This window comes from Heliangelus exortis, chromosome 1 (genome assembly GCF_036169615.1).
Source record: "Heliangelus exortis chromosome 1, bHelExo1.hap1, whole genome shotgun sequence".
Lineage (NCBI taxonomy): Eukaryota > Metazoa > Chordata > Aves > Apodiformes > Trochilidae > Heliangelus > Heliangelus exortis.
Window position 1 is genome coordinate 51464210 of NC_092422.1, and position 21572 is coordinate 51485781.

At 34.7% G+C, this 21572-nt stretch overlaps 1 protein-coding gene across 13 annotated transcripts in view; it reads right to left on the bottom strand.

Annotated features, from left to right (window-relative positions):
- Nucleotides 1-21572, bottom strand: part of DOCK9 (dedicator of cytokinesis 9) — a 119989-nt gene that overhangs the window by 35522 nt on the left and 62895 nt on the right. For all 13 annotated transcript variants that reach the window (XM_071742447.1, XM_071742436.1, XM_071742466.1 and 10 more), the window contains exons 14-34: nucleotides 20470-20552; nucleotides 19908-20030; nucleotides 18610-18689; nucleotides 18338-18528; nucleotides 18152-18217; nucleotides 17469-17561; nucleotides 17058-17181; nucleotides 16568-16689; nucleotides 15093-15179; nucleotides 14223-14312; nucleotides 12757-12872; nucleotides 12596-12665; nucleotides 12342-12467; nucleotides 12142-12213; nucleotides 7406-7552; nucleotides 6613-6696; nucleotides 5874-5985; nucleotides 4221-4399; nucleotides 3224-3340; nucleotides 1591-1711; nucleotides 378-511 (exon numbers count right to left, since the gene is read on the bottom strand). In XM_071742447.1, coding sequence (XP_071598548.1) covers nucleotides 378-511; nucleotides 1591-1711; nucleotides 3224-3340; nucleotides 4221-4399; nucleotides 5874-5985; nucleotides 6613-6696; nucleotides 7406-7552; nucleotides 12142-12213; nucleotides 12342-12467; nucleotides 12596-12665; nucleotides 12757-12872; nucleotides 14223-14312; nucleotides 15093-15179; nucleotides 16568-16689; nucleotides 17058-17181; nucleotides 17469-17561; nucleotides 18152-18217; nucleotides 18338-18528; nucleotides 18610-18689; nucleotides 19908-20030; nucleotides 20470-20552 — 2337 coding nt within the window. The remainder of the gene's footprint in view (nucleotides 1-377; nucleotides 512-1590; nucleotides 1712-3223; nucleotides 3341-4220; nucleotides 4400-5873; nucleotides 5986-6612; nucleotides 6697-7405; nucleotides 7553-12141; nucleotides 12214-12341; nucleotides 12468-12595; nucleotides 12666-12756; nucleotides 12873-14222; nucleotides 14313-15092; nucleotides 15180-16567; nucleotides 16690-17057; nucleotides 17182-17468; nucleotides 17562-18151; nucleotides 18218-18337; nucleotides 18529-18609; nucleotides 18690-19907; nucleotides 20031-20469; nucleotides 20553-21572) is intronic.

Consider the following 21572-nt stretch of genomic DNA (forward strand, 5'->3'; position numbering starts at 1 on the left):
TATGTATAGACATAAAGAAGGTCTCCAAAAACTCAAAGAAGCTCTCCTAACTAGAGTTCAGTTCTCTCAAGAAAAATTCAGCATGCTTCACCTGGTGCCCTTCTCTAGCTGAGGAAAACATAATTACTTGCTTGTGTCACTTCATTAAAAATCTGTATTTTCTCCGAAACAGATTAATAAACACAATACAAAGAAAGAGTCCATAAGGCAGTTATTTTGCAAAAGAGAAACTTAAATAAAATACTGCTCTACAGTTACTCTAGAAAGCCCATTCCCAATGGAGATTACAGAAGTTAATACCTATGAGAATTAAGATAGAATTTTAGGAATACAGTCTGGGTTTTTCTTTGGTTTTTTTTTTTGTTTTTTTTTTTTACCTTATCAAGGGAATTGCTCTTGTCACTGTGTCTTTCTGGGAGACTGTTTCCTGAGTCTGTGCTTATAAGAGAGCCTCGTGAGTCAGCATTCCTCACACTGTTAATATTCGGAGTTGATGTGGTGTATGGGGAAGCTAAAAAAACCCAAACAATATAAAAGTCTCAAGATATACATATAATGAAAAAAGTCACTCTATATTTCAGTCAGGCTTCTAAAACAAAAACATACACATATATCTTTTAAGAAGGTAAATAATCAGTTGCATTGGGTCACTTTTAATGAGAAAGTTATTCTATAGTTTCAAGTATTTATGTATATACTAACACAAACATATACAACTATGTACACATATGTAAAATACACACATTGCAATACATACATACTTAGTTTAAGAAGTATGTATATTTAAGAAAGCTCATTTTTAATCTGATTTTTTTTAATTGACTAGTCAGAGATACAACTAATTACAGCACATAAGAAGTAGAAAAAAATTTTAAGAATCACAGAAAAATTTGGGTTGGAAGGGACCTTGAAACACCATCTTAATCCAACTACTCCTGCAGAGAGCAGGGACATCTTCAACTAGATCAGGCTGTTCAAAGCCCCACCCAGTCTGAATGTGAGTGTTTCCAGGGAAGAGGCTTCTACCACCTCCCTGGGCAGCTTGTGACAGTGTTTCATCTCCCTCGTCGTAAAAAGTTCTTCCTTCCATCTAGACTAAGTATGCTGTCCTTTAGTTTAAAACCACTACCCCTTTTCTTGTTGTTACAGGGCCTATTAAAAAGTTTGTCATCAAGAAGACAAGCAGAAGGATGCCCACAGGTGTGTACAAGCAGCATTCCACATAGAGGTGGTCACAAATACAATTTACAACTGCACTCTTGCCCTAAGTGATGAAAGCCAGTCTTGCCTTCTGTTTCTCTTCAGCAAGACAAGCACTAACACCTTTAATGGAGAAAAAAAAAACCCAGCAGCTCTGTCCAGGAAATAGCTTTAGAAAAAGATCTCAAAAGATCTCATTTACAGATTGTCAATTCCATTCCACTCTGAACAGTTGATTAGTATTAGAGTTCTGTAAATGAAAGTAGCAGTAGAATTCAAATATTTACACAGAAAGCAACCAGAGTTGGACACAGAATAATTATTTCTGGTAACAAATGAAAAAGGAAACTGGCTCTTAAAAAAATTATTTTATGTTTTAAAAGTGCTTACCAATGCCAGAGATAACACCAAACAGATCTTTAGGAAGGTTGTTATCCAATGTGTTTCCTGATTTTTGTGGTGTTACTAGCTGACTTGCAGTTGGCAAATTAATTGCATCATCCTTTGCACTCTGAAAAAGAGAGGAAAATGTGATTATTATTTTCCAACATTGTGGACTTACTGAGTATGACAGTATTTATTACTGATTTCTTTCTTAATCTTTTTATTACTTATGCTCAAAAGTAGGGTATAAGGTATTCAGGTATTTGCACAAGCTTGGGATAGCATAAAACTTAAGATACCTCAGGAAACATTGAATAAGTGAACATTCCATACAATTTTAGACCCTATGAAAAAGTACTTTGAAAATATCAAAATTACTTTTATTTCAAAAATCCACACATTCCTTTTGTTGCAGGGTACTGTCAATTTCTTAATATCAAAGGGTAAACAGCAAGACAGACAAAACTAAAATACTGGAATAATTAAATCTTAGATTCAATAATTGTATCATAGAATGGTTTGGATTGGAAAGGACCTTAAAGATCTCTAGTTTCAGTCCGACTGCCACAGGCAGGGACAACTTCCACTACATATCAGGTTGCCCAAAGCCCCATCCAGCCTGGCCTTAAACACTTGCAACTTGCATATAACAATATACACCATCAGAAATTCCACTTTAATTCCTTCTCTTGTAGTCCTCTTGGAGTTCAGCTGTTCCAAAAAATCACACTCCTTCAGGGTTAAAAATTGTTCTTGAATTTCCAGAAAATGAACCATTTCTTTTTTTAAACTGGCCCATTTATTTCAATGTTGAACTGAATTGGAAAATAAGATGAAAAATGAAATCTACCACCAACATACAGTCTTTTTTAATAAACAGCAACTACTCAGATTGTTGGGATTTTTGCAAATATGACATTCTCTTTATGTTAGATGTCAAGAGGCATATCCTCTTGGAGTGCCTCCATTGCCAGGATCTAAAATAGAGCCAAACTTCATACAAACTGGCAGGCAGACAAAAGAGAAGTGTAATTCTTGATTAAAAACCAGAGATAATTAAATGAAATCTCCTCTCACAGAAAGTGTTATCAAAACTGCCTAACAGAAAGAAGAGGAAGAACATTAAACTGTAGAAACAACTGGTATTTTTTAATTTCAAATGCACTGTTCCTTCAGCTACTTTAGCTGCTCTTCTTAGAACACTCAAAAAGATGCAGCAGGTCCAACCCTGTGTGGCCTACAATTTGTATTGAAAAATAAGTACATGCATCAGAGATTCAGAAAAACCAAGATGTTACACAGCAGTAGCACCACAGGACATTGGAACGATGCTGTGGTGATCTGTCTGGCCTTAGCATTCTACAAAAGTCTTCAGAGTCAGGATCAGAAAAGGCACCTGAAACCTGTGTGTAGGACCAAACTAGCTAATTACCATGTTAGAGACATAACTCAGGGGGAACAGGAAAACTGCAGCCAAACCAGGAGAGTTACTAATCTTTTGATCCAAAGAGAACAAACTTACAGAATTCTGAAGCTTATGAAACTCTTTGCTTGCCAGAAGCATGCAGTGTTTCATATACATGTGACCAATAAATTATGAAAAAATAATTAAGAATATCACATAGAAGTGGTCACTCACATTGCTGGAAGGGTTGACAGGAAATGGAGACACATCTTTAACATTGATTCGCTGAACATTTTCTATGAGCAGTCCAAAGAGTGGCAAATACATCGTGGCTATTCGTGCTTGATGGCTCTAAATACAGTTAAACACTTCATTAACAAATTACAGATTTAATTTTTAACCCCGGTGCTTTCTTTTTTTTTTTTTTTTTTTTTTCAAATTATCCACCCCCAAGTTACAAAAAAGAAGCATTTCTATGTAATTTACCAGGCCAGAGCCCGCATCCCTGAGTTTGTAAATGGCAAAAAGCAGCAAACATCACTGTATTTCATTCCAATTTGCATACAGTTAGTAAGTTTTATTATAATATAACTCAATATAACGCAGAAAAAAAGCCAAAACTACTCTGATTTTAGCTAAGACTAAACAAGTAAATTAATATTACATTAGCTTGATAAATTAAGGCGATCTTCCATTAAAAATGTATGGCTTCTTTGCTGTGCACAATGTTAAAAAAAAGTCCAGGAAGATTAAAAATAACTCAAAATTTAGTATAATGACTTAGAGATTTCTTCTATTCGTTTAGCAAACAATAGATGATGGAAGGACAGCTGCCAAATATTAAGACCTAATGCTTAATGAAAGTAAAGAGCTTTTTATGAACAGTTTGTAAAGACCTCATTATTTTAAGAATAGCAGGTAAGACTATCCCATGCTAAAACTTAATAACCACATATAATAGTAATTTTTAAAGGTGCTTTGTGCATTCATTTGCTAAAAATATGGGATTGGTAGATTGACTTTGATACTGTTTTTATACACACTTTCACCACAGTCTGAACAGGAACAGCACTGCTGCAAAGCAGTTGTTGGTTTTTTGGGTGGGTTTTTTCGTATTTTTTTTTGTTTGGGTTCTGGTTTTTTTTTTGGTGTGTGTATGAAAAAAACCTTTCTGCATGTGTGCACACTTAATCTTAATTATTTTGCACTACTAAGATAGCAATACACTTACCCTGGAAGCATATCTATCATCAAAAGAATGCTTTATCATCAAATTCTTGAGCACACCAATAGCAATCTGCCGCACGTCTCGGAACTCCTGCAGTGCATTTCCCACCTCCCTGAGAAGCAGTCCCACTAAGAAGTGATTCTTACAGAACTCATCAGTTAATGAGTAGTCCAGGTGAAGGTCTGGAAGTAAAGTTCAAGTTCTATGTAAGGAATAGTACTATTTAAATCAATTTATCAGTTAACTTGGCTGAATTAAAATGTTTTCAACGTTTTTGACAAAATCGTATATATGTATTATATAAACATATGCTAAATATATAAGCAGTTATTCACATATCCCCAGCCCAATTCACAGCAGAATGATACATTTATTAAACATCCAATATATATCCAATCAAAAGAAGTTGGAGAAATTTCTAAGATTTTAAATATTTTAAATACTGTCCAATATTCAAAAGTGTTCCTATTAAATTTACCTGGACCAGAATCTTCTGGGTCCAAATTCAGATTTTAAATTTATATTCAAGTACTGAAAATACACACAGTACATGAAGATTGTGCACAACCTTTCAGGAATTTAGTTGTATTATATAAGGAGAACTTAATTTTTTGTCTGTGGTTTAGTTCCAGCTTAATAAATTTGAAGGACTGCAAGCCAGACAGAGATTAAGAACTTCAAGATTTCTGTACTGCAGTTTTAAGTTCCTTCTTCTTTATCTTACATATGTATTTATTATGAATATAGTCTACAAAGCCTGCCAACAACTATGATCTTGGATGATTTATATTCTCTAAGAAAATGCTCCCAAAAATTTGCAGTATGTGGTAAAGTATAATGAAGAGACTGAATTTCCACCACACATTGAAATTAAGTAATGTCTTCTCAGTATATCAGGACATAAATTGACTTAATCTAGAGAAATTACAGCTGCATTATAATACAGTAGGCAATTTTGCTGCTGTAATTAAACACTTAAATATATTTTCCAGAAGTATTTATATATTCAATAAGAATTGCAATACAACTGGAATGAAAGAACATTTTATTTGAATGTTTTGCTTAAACCACTGCAGTGCAATTTTATTTCATAAAGTATTTCATATTATATAGTATAGTAGATAGACATTATACAGAAACATATGCACACAAACCCAGCACATCTGACACAGCAAAGTCCAGCTGCTCCTCAAGAAGTATTTTTGTGTGACAATACCTGCTGATTACATTAGGCCTCCATTTAGTTCTTTTGAGGTTTACAACACACAGAATCATAGAATGGTTTTGGTTAGATGGAACCTTGAAAGCTCATACAGTCCCAAGCACCCCGCAGTGAGCAGGGACATCTTCAACTAGATCAGGTTACTCCAAGCCCCGTCCAGCCTGACCTTGAATGTTTCCAGAGATAGGGCAGCTACCACCTCTCTGGGCAACCTGTGCCTGTGTTTCACCACCCTTATTGTAAAAAATTCCTTCCTTGCATCTAGTTGTAATTTACAGTCTTTTAATTTAAAACCATCATCCCTTGTCCTATAACCACAGGCCCTACTAAAAAGTTTGTCCCCATCATAAGCCTGAAGTTAAACAGTCTACATGTTTAATTATGAAAAGGTGACATTTAATAAATATACCATACATTTCTTTGGAAGAGTTTACCTTGGTACCTCTGAACTCTGCCTTTTCCAAATGGCATTGGTAGATTCAAAGGGATGTAGTGCTCATGGTTACAGACTACACGGAGAAATTCAAATTTGAATTCAAAAAGAGTCTGCAAAAATAATTATAAACACAACAGATGCAGTGATTTGAATAGCATTAACTTTCTAACAGAAATGAATGATTTCTCTCAGTCTTGACACATGAGGGATACAGACATGTGGAAGTTCATAGGTCAGTATAAAATAATTTTAGCAGTATTCATACTTCACAACTGGATATAGCTCTATTTACTGTTCCCTTTACCCAAAGTTATCTAAGTTTACTAGCATATTATGTATTGATGTAAGAAAAGTCTAGACTCACAGAAGAAATTCTTTTGACATCTGGTACATGCTTTCACCATAAATGTACAGAAACTTATCAGACAACAACACTTCCAACATCAGGCTTTCTCACATTCATGCTTACAATTTCTGTTTAGTGTTGCACCCACTTCCACCCTTCCTGCTTTTGCAATATACACACTTTAAAGTGCTAAAGTTGCACCTGAAGATGGGAATCAAAATATGATAATGTGACTTGGCAGGGAAAAATGCTCCAGGCACAGTGCAGGGATTTTTAAGTAACATGTTTGAGTGCATCTGGAAAGAGGTCTGAAATTTTAATGCAGGACTTGATCCACAACAATCAAGAAGCAGAAACACCTAAAAATAGTTTGTTTAAAAACACTGAGTACCTTTGGATCTCCAGGGGCAAAGCAGCTGATGTAGTTATTGATTTGCTTGAAAACAAATCCTCTGTCCATAAAAGTAAAACACCTCTGGGGAAAACAAGCAAAACCAAGATAGAATTGATTTGGTAATGTCTCAGTGCTCAGTAATTATGTTTCTGTATTTACCAAGTTTATTTTTCAAACACATTATTGGTATTTCAATTTCAAAATTATAAACCAAGCAAACTGAATATACACATGCATATGAATACCAATTTTTCCCTTAGATACAGAATATAAACTAATTGCAAATAAAAAGCAGTCTGAAGATCAGAAATCTATTTTGAAAGAGATTAAAATAACATGCCACCAGCAACCTGATCTACCAATTTATTCCCTATTCTTTCTTCTACCTACTAGATCTTACTGGCTGATAAAGAAAAGACACTGAAATCTTGTCTGCATGAAATACATGCAAATAAACCACTACTTTGTGTATGAATGAAGCTTTTGTAGATGACGCTTAGCACAACCTAGGAGACATTTGAGGGAAAAAAAAAATATATTGGATAAGATATAAACTCATTTAAAAAAATCAAAACCCCTCCTCCTCCAATCAAACACTTGAACAAATATCTTCTTGACTACAGAAGATGGAAGTCATACTTCAATACATTTTAACTAGGACAGAATTATATTTTAAAAGCATTATGCATATTCTGTTTTATATGAGCTGCCTTTAACATCCTTTAAAATCCATGAAGAAGCTGTATTATTGAAAAATTAACCAGAGAGTCCAAATCACTTCTGTACTTACTTTTATAAAGGCAGCAAGGCTATGATTTGCATTTTTTGAAGCCTCTGGATTGTCTCTGTACTTCTGAGTGATGTGTGGCATTAGCATATTAACAACTGTTTCCACTGCATGATGAAAGGAAGCTGAAAATCTCTGGTTTCGCAGCAACTAAAAAGAAATCCAGACACAACATTTAGAATGGTTTATAAAAGTAAAACATATCAGAAAACTTGCTTCAGATAAGATACAGATAACCTGACAGGGAGAGGGGGACAAAGTTTTCAGATTTTTTCATTTGACATTTAAAATATCATCCTTTAAATTCAAGATTTTCCTGAGCTTTCTAAACTGAGGGGTGGAAATAGAGCAGTTGGTTAAAAGAGAATATTGCAGCCGGCACCAATATCTGTTACTAAAATTCAGGCAAGGTAGTCTTTGATAACAAAAACACATGAATGGAAGTTTGTAAGTGTAATGCATTAATATTTTTCTGTACTACCATAAATCTGATGACAAGATGTAAGAATAAAAGGGAATCCTTTTATTTTATCTATTTTGCTTTCCAAAGCAGACACCAGCAGCTTCATAGGTAGGAACTGCTACATGCTACACCCTTTTTAGCCTAGTTAAAAAAAATTTGTAGGGCAGAAAGTTCACTCAAAATGAACAAGACCTTTTCAGAGTTTATATTATCATATAACTCCATGAAATAGACAAAATTTGATGCAAGACGTTCATGTGAAATATCACTTAAAGAAAGGTCATAAATCCAAGACCAATATTGAGAAATATAAACATACACTGAAAAGTCTCCTGCATACAGCATTTTGGTGCATTTTGATGAAAATCATAAGCTTAGTTGTAACAACCCTTGGAACCTGATCTCAGAAGATAGTTTGTACAGCAGTCCAGTAAACCAAACCTGAGGCCATTAGGTCTCAGCTACTGGTTGTTCCTAGTAGAAAAAGCAAATAATCAGTGCCTTCTTGTAGATACTTATATCACTGAGACATCAAAGACATGGTGATGTTCTGAGTGATAGTAATGCATAAGCCTACCTTACTGCACACCATATCCTCACAACACCAGGTAATCAAATCAGTCTCAGGCTCATCACTTCATTAATGTTTATAAATATGTAAGGGGTGAGTGCCAGGAGGACACAGCCAAGGTTTTCTCAGGGGTGACTAATAATAGGACAAGGAGCAGTGGTTATAAACTAGAGCATAGGAGGTTCTGTACAAATACCAGGAAGAATTTTTTCAGTCAGGGTGACAGAGCCCTGGCAGAGGCTGCCCAGGGAGGTTGTGGAGTCTCCTTCTCTGGTGACATTCAAAACCCACCTGGACACATTCCTGTGTGACCTGCTAGAGGTGACCCTGCTCTGGCAGGGGGTTGGACTCAATGATCTTTTGAGGTCCCTTCCAACCCCTAACTTTCTGTGATTCTGTGATTCTGTGTTTCAGGCTTTTGTAACTGACACACTGTCCCTTTAACAACTTTGTTTTCCCTAAAATTAAAGTCTTGCTAAATTGCCTTTGCTCCTCAGATGTGCACACTGACGCTCTCCAAATATAATTTATTACTAGGATTATCTGGGTCAGTAAAGACACATTAGCTTTAATGAAATCAGTGAATATAGGACTTCTAGATGAAAGAAAAAATGATGTAACATTAAAAAATATAATCAAGAACTTGTAGCAATGGGAATGCTCACCAGTGGTAAAATACCTTACTATAAAACAGATGCATATCCTCTGGGAGAGGATACTAAAATCCTGGACACTGGCTGAGTCATTCTGAAAGTAAATTGTATTTTGTTTACACAGAGTCCTGCTTTTAAAAATATTACATTCTGCTGTACTTATTTTATCCACCATCTGATCTTAATTTAAAAATACAATCCCTATTGTAAGGAAGTTATAATTAAATCAAGGAAATGGGTTTTCATGAGAGCAAATTAGTTGTTTTCTTGAAGTTAAGTTTTTTTTTGTTTGGGGTTTTTTTTGCTTTAAACTAATATGCTGTGTGTCTTTCTGTAGGTTTGTTAAAATCAGTAATAATTACATAAATTTTGTTTAGCCAAAAAATCTAGTATGTTGTTGTAATGCAGTTGAGTCATGCATAACAAATCCAATTGAAAACATCCTCAAATTACAGAGTTCCACATCACCATGTCTTGAAAAACCTTGCTTGGATGCACCACATTCTGTATTTAGAAAAACTATCTTCACACAGGTGAATGTAGTAAAATAAAAATTCTGCCAGTACTATCAATAAGTACTGAAACAAAAATTCTTCCATGTTTTTTCAATAAAATTTTTAAATGACAAAACCATCATTCAGTTCCAGAATTCTCTAGAAAAATTGAGCTTTAAAAAAGAACCAGTGTTTTCTGCTTTATCAGATTATACTTTCATTTCAGTTGAACTGAGAAATTAATACAATTAACTGATTATATCAGTCTCAAAATAGTACGTGGTGAAATAAGAAACACTATTGACAGAGCCACAAACTCCCTCAAGGGACATCCAAGTAAATAATGGAAGTTTAAGTTTACTGATCCTAAAGTAGTTCAATGGATACTATGAAAAAATGAAGAACAGAAAGAAGTTCACTTGAATTTCTGTATAACTTCAGTTTGAATTAACAGTATTTATGTTGATTAGGGGTAGATAAAGTTATGTCTTTTCTTTTTTGCCAGATATTTTGAGGAATTCCCAAACATCTGATCAGTTAACACAAGCAAGAAGATTGAAATCTTCAATAGAAAAGGATGCAAGGCATTATATGCACAGTAAACCCCTTGTGTATGTATTTGCATTCTAAAAACTCATGAACAATGGTAGCTGTTGCAGTATCCTAAATAGTTTTAGAAGTGATATATGTGATATAAGTGATATATGCTTGCCTTCTTCCACGCTTCAGAAGATACTTAAATCTGTAGTACTGGTACCCCCCCAAAACTAAAAACCTATTCCTAGATTAGATGTCCTCATATAAGAGAGCATCAGGTTGTTTTTGTACAATATGTCTTCCCTGACAACCTGTTTGGTTTTTTTTAAAACATCTCCTTCAGGAAAGGTTCTAGAATTTTCAGGACCACTGCTCCAATTAAAAGTCGAGATTTTATTTAAAAGACAAAATTATTTCATCCTTTCTTTTCAGTAACAGAAAGGAGATCTTCCTTTCTGATCTCTCTGCTTCACAACATTTGAAAAGGAGAGAACTCCTTTTCCTTATGTAAAATTGCAACACAGCAGCTTGCATCTCACTACACTAACAAGCAAAAATCTGAGGTCTTCTTCAAATGCAAAATTACAAGATGAAGTCAGATATTCTTCACAGATTTTATCTACTCATAGAAACTGAAAGCAAGAACACTACTCTCTGAAGTGGGGGGAGGGTAAGCTTAAAATACTCAACTGATTTTACTACCAAATGACAAGCCTCACAGAATGCATTCTAGAGAAGTGGGGAAAACAGTTAAACATTTTAGAGATTTTTCTCCTTGTTTGATTCAGATTGGAAAATAAATAAATAAATCCTTGTTCTACAAAGGGTGCAATGCTGAAGCCTGGTATCTTTACTATATGATGTGTTTCAGCAGAATGCATAGTTCAGCTTGAATCCATAAATCATGCTCTTCCTCTCTGCTGTTACGATATTCTGCAAATTATGTATCAAGTCATTAGTGCTAAAATGAGTCCAGCTAAATAATGTTTTAAGGCAGAATTTTTTAATTGCTAGTATATAACAGTCTAATGACAGGATTTCACTCTTCTAATTGGAAGTAATCCAATAACATGCACAGGAAAACATTTTTCTTTAGTATTAGTATTAATTAGTATTATTCACATGCTTACGTGAAAAATTAATCACAAACTGTTTTAAAGATGAAATCTATTGAAATAGAAAAGTCCAGACACTTTAAATAATTTGAATTGGGAATCAAAACTCTACTGATTGTATCACAGCAGAACAGTATTAAGTATAGCACTCTACAGCTTTTTTTTCATGATGATTGTCCAATCAATTGTTTTTTCTCCCATGTTCTTCAGATTTTCAGTTAGCTAAAATACTAACAAAGATTTCCAGCCAACCTGGTATATTACTAACCTGGGACAACTTTGTATACTTGAAACTTTATTTCTAAGACTTGTTTTAACACAGAACTAAGTAAAAAAGCTGACACTAATTTAAGTAGAATGCAGCTTATTATAGCCAACAACAGTAGATGAATGCCTGATTCTAAAATATTAACATTCTCCTTCAAGCATAGGTAATAACACAGAATTAAATACTGATGTTTCCTATTGCACATAGAAGGACTATAGGCTGCATAATTCCCAGATCAATTTTTATCACAGGTGCTCAGGAAAAAGCCCACATAGTTTTGGGTAATAGTTACCAAGTTCACAGTGCTATCTATTGCATCCAGCTTCATAGTACCATACAGATTTAAAAAATCTTACTGAAGAGTCTGATGATTTACACAGACTGCTCTACTTTATGGATTAAGAGGTTTCTATCCTTATATAATAATGCTGAATCTAAACCCGAAGACTTTTCTATCTAATAATTCTGATTTCTCCTACTGCTTCACTCTTTCCCTTTCTTACAAAAGAAGTAATGCCATAAAAATCACAAACATGCATATATAACTTTCCCATCACATATGCAATTAAAATATAAAATTGGAGAAAGAAGAGACTATACAAAAATATCTTTAGAAAAACTTGTAAAATTTGACATACCTTCACTTTGGAGTTTTCTATCAAATGCTGAGCCATTGATTTTATCAGAACTTCAAAGAAAAACCACGAATACTGCAGAGAAAAGAAAATGTTTGTAAAAGTGCCACATGCATTCAACAATTATTTCAATGCAGTTAGTTCCTAGCCTTCAGTTATCACCAGATAAGAAGACACAGTGAGAAGTGTAGTTCAGTATATACCTTCAGCAGCTTGTTGCTTGTAAGAAAGTCAGCAGATGGCTTTAAAATTGTCGTCATGGACTTTGTCAATTCTTCGTGTACCGTCTTGAATTCAGAAGCAACATAGGGTTCTGCTTTGTAAGCATACTGGGGGGAGGAAAACCAGATTATAATATGAAACTATGACACAAACAATTTAAACAGGTAAGACCAAATTTAAATATACTCTGTTTAGAGAAATAAAAAAAGAAACATTTTATTTACTTTTTACCTACCTTGACATAAGACCTCAGGTAGTTATCCAAGCCTTCTTCATGACACTGAGCAACAATATGGATAATAACCCTAAAGAGAAGTTGGAAACCACGTGAGCCTATGGATTTATGTGATAACATAGTCATCAATTAAACTCAACAAAGCTCTTCAAATTCTTTACCTTGTCACATTGACTGCAACTTCCTCCTGAGTTGCTCTGGTGAGAACTCTGAACAACTGATTTAGGACAGTTGGCAGGAAAGCTATCATCACATGGCCCTCCATTGCATGAAGGCTCTAAAAGAAAGCAGCAGTACCATCAGTCTTTTGAAACAATGGCATTTAAATCACAAGTTCTGAAACCATAAAATTTACTGTATGTCTTTTTCCCAAAATACATACTGACTGCACGATTTGGTGTTCATTATCTAATACGCAACTGCACAGAAAGCAATTGAAAATAGTTTCCAACATAAATATTTGGTAGTATTATCTACATTCAAGTAAATTAGGGATTAAAAAAAGGTTTTATTAAAAAGGATTTTAGAAGTAGTTATTTTTACTTTTCCATAGAAATGCACAGTGGGTAATGTTTCAATGAAAAGCCTTCTATCTACAAGACAACATGAAGCATACTTAACTATTTTATTCATCAATGCAGACATTTAGGAAACAGAAGTTCCAAAAAAACATACAGATTTTTTTGACTGAGATATGTGCCATACTGGTATTAGTGGCATAACTAATTATACTGGTTATACAGCTACAAGGCTATTTGTTCTTTGCCAGACTCTTTTGACGTGGAGCTACCAGGGCGAGAATCCCTTCTGAGGGGTTGCCTTATTGTCATATGTTTTGCCAGAATGTTTTGGGATTGCAGAGTTTCCATGAATGATAAAGACAAATAGAAGACTGAGGAACAGGTCTGTCAGTAAAAGATGGTAATAATAAAAAATTAAATATTTCCAAATAGACATTCCACTTTCCTAGTGTTAATTTAATGTGTCCTGTGTTGTACCAAAGATGGTCAGAGAAGACACAGGGCAAGGAAGATGACTCAGAGCCAAGGTCACAAAGCACATCTAGTTCAGAATGTGACCAAAGCAATAGGAAAGTTCTTACTTAAATGCCCTGAGCAGACAGCCCAGTTATATTAATTGATGTTATTCAAGTATGAAAACAAACTGCTATGACTAAGAAAATCAGGAGTTAATTGTGATATGCAGATTTTGAGGTGACTGAATTTTGGCCTTCATATTAAAAACAATATTGCTGTGGAAACCATGAGCTCTATGGACCTAATCCTGAAAGAGAACTGTAGACATTGAACTCCTAAGCAGTATTTTAAAAAATCAAGAATCATCTTTCCTTATCATTCCCATTTACATGTTCCTTTGATTATTTTCACAAACTAAGCCATTTTTGTTCTGAAATTATTGCTCATCAGGCTGATCAACACTGTCTAAAAAAAAAATTCCTCATGGTTTCCTCTTATATTGCAATTGTAAATTTATCTGGGGCAAGAAGCATCTTTTTGTTCCTTATATCATAGACATTCCCTTGATGAGATGTAGAAAATGTCAAAATTCCTAGGTTTGGAAAAATATCAGTATATAACAATATCTGCTATTCACTGTCATTTTATACCTTAAGATATTTTACAAGATCAGTTCCTAGTGCACGAGCTCCAGACTCTGTTTTCTGACAGTACTGAAAAAAATTATGCAAGTGCTGGTCCTGTCAAAGACAGAAAGAACAACAAATTAAATAATATCCAATATTACTATCCACAATCCAAAAGAGAACACATTAAACATCTTTATACATAAAAATCCAGATGTGTGTCCATACATTTGATTTCCAAAAATAATTGAAGCGCACTATTGAGGGTGCTGAGAAACTGGAACCTCCCCCTCCCTGGAAGTGCTCAAGGCCAGGTTGGATGGGGCTAGTGGGAGGTGTCCCTGCCCATGGCAGGGAGTTGGAACTAGATGATGTCTAAGGTCCCTTCCAACCCAAACCATTCTATGATTACTGATTCCAAAGACTAATTTAGAGCACATGTAATATTTTTTTAATCCACACACGATTTTTTCAGTGACTTCTGAATACCTACTAGTCAGGACACCACCTACATTTGCTTCCAACAACTGACATGCAGAAATTAACATATGTAATGCTAGTTACTCCAAGCAATCATAGCATGCATTTTATAAGCAACTGTAACAGGATTCATTGCCTTGCAGATATACCAGTAAACAGCTTTCAGACAACTCTGACCTCTCATCTAACATGAAATGGATGACAATGTGAGGCAAAAGGTTCATATTTTGAATAGTTCCCACTACAATCTGCTATTTTTCACAGCTGATGTGAAAGAGAGACAGCACGCAGGCCTTCCAAGAGCCAAAAAGGAAGAGATCAGCATACTGAGTTCAAGAATCATCCCAAATATTGTATATACATATAACAAGCATATATTATTCCTAAAACTTTCTCATTAGTTTTATAACTCACCTGTGTATACACAGTTGACACGAGATGAGTGGATATTTTCAACAGCTGTTTGCCTCCATCTACCCATTTAATTTCAGGACCAGAATGCTGCACACACACATGCAGAGGAAAAGTAAAAAAAAATGTAACAGTACACCAGAGAAAAACTTCTTGTTTATAGTGCCACAAACAACACCTTTTTTTTTTAACAGGTTGAAGAAATGTGTGCAATGAATAAAGTCATAAAAAAAGGAAAATTATGCAGGCAATATTATCAAAAGCATTTATGAAGCCTTATATGTTTTTAGAAGTCCCACAGAAATTTCCTCAATGGCTAACAAAATTGCTTTCCTGTAAGTCACAGATTTCATGTTTCTCCTACATCTCCACAAAGCAACTTCTGACTAGAGAGAAATTTCTACTAGTTTTTTTAAGAAAAACAACACAAGAATTTCCACAGACACTGACACCCTTTAAATCTTAACACAGGTTGCAGATAGGTAGCAGCCAGTGCTTCCTTCCCATCCCATTTCCAAAGAACTGAGAATGGGAATGCTCAGCTGTCCACTCTGACCACCAGTTACAGAGAGATTTTACTGCTAGATCTACATTTAGTCATACTGGTCCTAACCTTTTACCCCATGGGCATGACCAGAGACAAACAGCAGAGGCATAAAGAATACATCTACAATGTGAAAAATGAAGGATATGAAGGAGACGATGGTTGGAAAGCTTACAGTAGTTTAAAAAAGAAAAGGTGGTAGCACAGGAGGAGAGCAGCACTTCTTCCTGCTGATTTTAGGCCTCTTCCTCCAAAATGAGTCAATTTTGTCTCTGTATTTCATTCTCTTAGTCAAATCCCCTATCACATTTTACATGTTTTGTCCTCCTTGGTATATTTTTTAATACGATTTTGCAAGCTTTCTGCTTTGAAAAATACAACCATAAATTTTACTAGTGAAGGATAAAAGATCACGAAAATCAAGATGTGAGAGTAAGACTTTTTCAGGAATAAAGGACTTACTGAAAGGAGACAGCATGAAATGCTGAAAAAAATTTAGTAGAGGACTTCAGATTATTTGCATTTCTTCATAAATTCAAAATAGTTTAATGTATTTTAAAATTACTGTCACTTCTAGTTAATTATTACTGCAAAAAAAGACACAAACATTTCCTACGTACATCAGCTAATCAGTAACAGAAGTAAGTACATAACAATTTAAATGAAAAACTACATTAGGGCAGGCTGATTCAAATTCTTGTAAAAGCCAGAATGTAGCAATAAGGTTTCTCTCCCATTTCTGTTTGGATTTGTTTCCTCTCGGTCAGATGTCACCACTTTTGCAAAGCACTCTATTTCAACTATAAAGAAAACCACATTCTACTAGAAAATCACTTAAATCTTATCAGACTGGGGAGTTACAACCAAACCTTCTCTCTACACCTTTCTTTTTTTAAAGATTTAAGGATTTAAAGAGCAATTTTATATAACATACCTTTCCAATCCCCACTTCTTGATAATTAAGATAGCCTGAGGGAAGGTTTGCTGACACAGGGATCTGTTGTTCATTGGTCACCACTCTTCCATCTTTTATTAGAGGAAGCCAAGAATACCCAACTATGGAGCATTGAAGACAAGTAGTTTAAAAATATATTATGAGTCTTTACTGTACACTTATGATATATCATTAATCAACCAGGAAATGTTACTGTAAGGGCAAAATTATTTGAATTCAAGCAAATAGAAATAATTTAAAAGGCAAATAAATTGTCACTGAATTCAAAAATAACATACATTTGATAGACATAATACAACACTTGAATCATTTAAATGAAAAGAAATACTTTTAATTTAATCTTCCAGTAAATATAATGTAATTAGAAAGCATTACATGGGTCAAGTCAACAAAATCCCAAGTTATCAGACAAATATGCTTCATAAAATCTCCCCAGTAGTCACTGAAATTAAAGCATTAGTGTACAAACCTTGTGTTTCAACAACATCTTTCTTCTTTGTACTCCCTTTGCTTGAAGTATCACAGCTGACATGGTAGAATGTGAACAACAAGTGGTGCTTTTCATGTAACTGAGTGGGCAATTCTATTTTAATCTGAAAGGCAAAGAATCAAAAACTTTGTACAAGTTGTCACCTACAGCAGTGAAATGGCTTACTGGTTGCATACAGACTTACAAGCAACTCCAGCTTACATGGTATTTGAAACAAGATTAAGAATCCCATACACAAAACTTAAAAAAATGTACTTATATTCAAAAGGAGGGGGGTTTATTTAAATTAAATCATCATTAAGAACTTTGAAACCCTCAACTATTTTCTTGTATTTTTGAATCTTACATAATACCTAAGTGTCTAAAAGTTACCTCAGAAAGAAAGCTTACCTCATCATAAAATTCTGGATTTTGATGGTGATGTAGAACAGCAGCAAATGCACTCCTAGTAAATATTGGTCCACCTGGCCTACTGTAGATACACTAATAATAGAAAAAAGGAATAAAAGAACACGTAAAAACCTGTGACCCTTTTTCATTCTTCTCTGAGACCCTGTTTCACCTGGCATTTCAATTTTTAAACTTGTGTTTAACTTGGTTCCTTTGCGCAGACTTTGATGTGTACTCTGTCTGCTGTGCAGTAGAGCTGACACTGAATTTACCTCAGGAGTCCTATACATTTCTTAAATATTTTTCTTCCAGGCATCTCTTGTGCATTGTGATAGCTCATAAACAACACAGAGCTTGGCTCTGCAGTGGATCTAAACTTTTCCTGTTTTAACTTAAGAGCATGTACAAGCCACCTTTGTTTGCAAAAAGTTTATTCTTGGAATTCTTGCTAACACAAAGAAATAAATTGCTCTGAGGGTTTTAGTGATTTTTTACATAAAACCCAAGCAAGCCATCTAGAAGATAAGAAGTTACTCTTGTGCCAAATGCAAAGGAGGACAGAAAGCTGCCATCTCAAACTAGGTAAGTTCAATTCAAGTATTATTGTGTTAGTTCACTAAGTGTTCATGATTTTCTTCTATTGGTTACAAAAAAACCAACCAAACAAACCCCAAAATACTAACCTTCAGGGGCAAAGAATCCTCTTCATCAGAGTCCTTGAATTCAATGCACACTGCAATATTTCTAGCCTAAAGCAGCATTAAAACAAAACAAAAAAAAACAACAGTAAGGATCTTCACAGAAATATAATATGTAAACAATCTTAACCAAACCAGAGAAAGAAGAGTGTACAGTTTTCCTGTACTCACTTTTGCAAAAGACTTCTGACTGTCATACTTCAAGTACTTTGGATAAACATAAAGGTGATTGTTGTAGATGGTGAAAGGCTGAGTGTGTTTTGGTATACAGGGAACAAATTCCTCTACTTCAAATGTTGTTGTTAGTGTCTTGGTAGTGTTTTCAAACTGTTTCACAGGAATGTAGGATGAGTTAACATAATCTGAAAATACATAAAAAACCCAATAAAAAACTGAAGATAAAAAGCCTGAGTGTCCATTTGCCAGTGTTTATTAATACTTACTTGGAAAATCTGGTGACACATTATCGATTGTAACATCCAGATTTCCTAAAATAACAGGAAGTTTGGCCATCTTTTCAGGTCTATGGGAAGGAAAAAAACCTCAAAGTCAGGCTAAATGCAAAACTATCAGAAGCCAGAGAAAAGAGATAATAGGAAACAGAAACTAAAGTAACATCCTGAAATAGGAGTATGAGAGGAAAGGTGGTTTCAGGGTGGATGACTAATTTGCTTTTACTTTTTGCCTAGTTTGTTTTCTTCTCCTTTAAATTGCCAAAAAGGAAAAAGAAAATTAAACAGAAAACTCTATTCTCAAGTATGGAACAGGTTAAGAAAAAGCTTACTTTTCTTCACTTAAATCAAAATTTAAAACTTTGTCAAAGATAGGTTTTGTTTGCCATGCAATAACTCACTATCATCTGCAGGAAAGAGGGGCCTGCAGAAAGGGCCCAATAAGTAAACTGTTTAACTCTCAATGGACAGTGATAACCACTTATGGTAATGGGGTAAACCTTGGAGTGTGGGGGGAAAGCAAAGGGGAAGAGAAAGCAGTAAGTTAAAAAAAAAAACAAAAACATGTCTTCTACTCAGTAATTTTTTTCCTACCAATTAGCTTCTTGCTAAAATAAAATTAAAATATCCATCACAAATCTCATCTCCCTTATCACATTTGCTGACTAGGAGTAAAATTAAAAAGCTTATAGCCCAAGCCTTTTGTTAAATTAATTAGCTAACTGAACCATAGCAGAAGTGGAAATGCATTTGCAAGGCAGCAAATATTGCTCTATTATTTTAGATACTACTTAAGAAGGGGGTTAAACTGAATTTATTAATAAGGTCTTCTGTCAGTAGGAAATTCTTAAGCCTTACACATAAACTGATGCAGTCTTGAGGAATACTTTTTTTAACAGGATGACCAACATTCTGGTATTTAGGCATCTTGAGCCAGATGCACTCACAAGAAAAGTGGACTGGACACTAGTTTGAATACTGTTCCCTGAGAGCTAGCACTCTCTGCCCAAGGTAAGGGAACATATGATCTGTGCTCATAGTTGTCTTCTTTTGAGACCCAGAACAGTGGGCAATAGGGGAAGCATAACTCCTAAACACAGAGCTACATCAGTACATGATGCTTACTGCACCTTAGACATGGCATAACAATCCTGCAAAGGAAAGATCTGTAGCTTGTCTGAAGGTCTTGATTACTTTTATACAACTTTGATATTTGAAGTCAAAAGCATAAACACATATGACAAAAGATTAGATGCTGCAGTTCAATAGCATTAGGAAATTAGACTTACTTCCTGAAATCTGCTAACAATTTCAGCATGTCTTCATTTGAAAGTTTATTACTGTCTTGTCTGAAGAGAGGAGAAAACCTCGCATTTTTGTCCAGGGTTCCTGAGGCATCTTTAAAGAGTGTCCTGAAAGTCAAATCTTGCTTTCAGATGAGTATATGAAAGTGTTGAAATTCACTTCAAAAGATTTCTTTACTACAAATTGGAACACACTGCACCATACTTCACATTAAGCATTATTCCTGTCATTGTAGGTGAGTTTTAACATACAGATAGCTCAGCCTAATAGAACAAGTATGAATCATTTCACTCTATAAAACAAAAAATATTCACAATAGAAGCAGTTGGCAATATTCAATGGTTTGAATAATAATATAATGAACTTCTATAACTTTTTTTTCTGTTACACAGCTGAAGAGTAAGCTTTTCTGACTAACCTTTGGTAAACTGAAAGTAAAACAGGAAAAAAACAAATAGCTCATTAAGTTTTACACGAAGTAAGATGCAGAAAAGAACATAAAAGAAAAGTTAGGAAAAAGTACAGACTGACAAGATCTGTCCTTACCTAGCTGCCCATGCAAAAGGCATTCTATATTGACCTAATCTCTGACACGCCTGTTTAGCATTCTTCAAGACTTTCTGTGCAATCTGCAAGGGACATAAGAAAAAGCCACATTTTAAAAGTCACATTTTTTGCACTGTTAATACAGAAGATAAAAGCCACATATAGACACTGATATGATTTGGAAATTCTCCTTTAGAAGATGGATCCTAAATATGAGTTGAAGGAAAATGCACCTCTTAGCAATTCATCTGATCTTAAGCAAGGCCTGAAGATTTCACAGCATTACATGAGTGAAAAAACAGATTAATCTACACCCCCCCATAACACGTTTGATTTAATTAAGCAAGACAAAGTTATTATATAATAAATCATATGAAAGCCAGCACAAACCACAGCTGGTTTTTTAAGATAAAATTGTGACTCCCAGTAAAATCATTCCCCCTCTCACAACTTGCTCCCCTGTTCACACACTCTACACACCAGAATACCTTCCTGCAGAGTAAATAGTAAAATATCATGTAATACTTGTATTACCAGTACACATAAAATATGGACAGGAGATGTATGAGGATCACACAGTCAGTCCTACATAGGCACACTGCAACTTTGTTTTCACTAAAACTTTTGACTTTTGTTTCTGTTAACTTCTAAGTGAACAAACAATTCCATTAAATAGAATCATCATGTGTAACAGAGCTAGAAACCCACTAGTCTGAGCTGTTCAACGCTGAACTGAGCCACTTGAAGTACAACAGAAGCTCCTGACAGAACAGGGCACTTCTATTTTCCAGAAACCAGCTTTTCATATGTGCCTACACAGAGCAAAATGGTTTACCAGAGCAGAAAAGCACACAGTAAACTTGTCTAAATATTATGCCTGACCTATGCTGTGGATAAGTAATCATAATTAATTTGCTATATTCAGCATTTAAGGGGGGAAACAACTGATCTCTTGGCTACGAAATCTGCTCTTCTCCTTTTCCCTTTTTGTTGTCCAGAGAAGTAATTCTGCAGGGAACTGGAACTTGCTCATTGCACTGACACATGTGGAGACCCTATAGCTGGTTCTGCTCTACTTTATTTCAAATAAATCCAGTGCAACC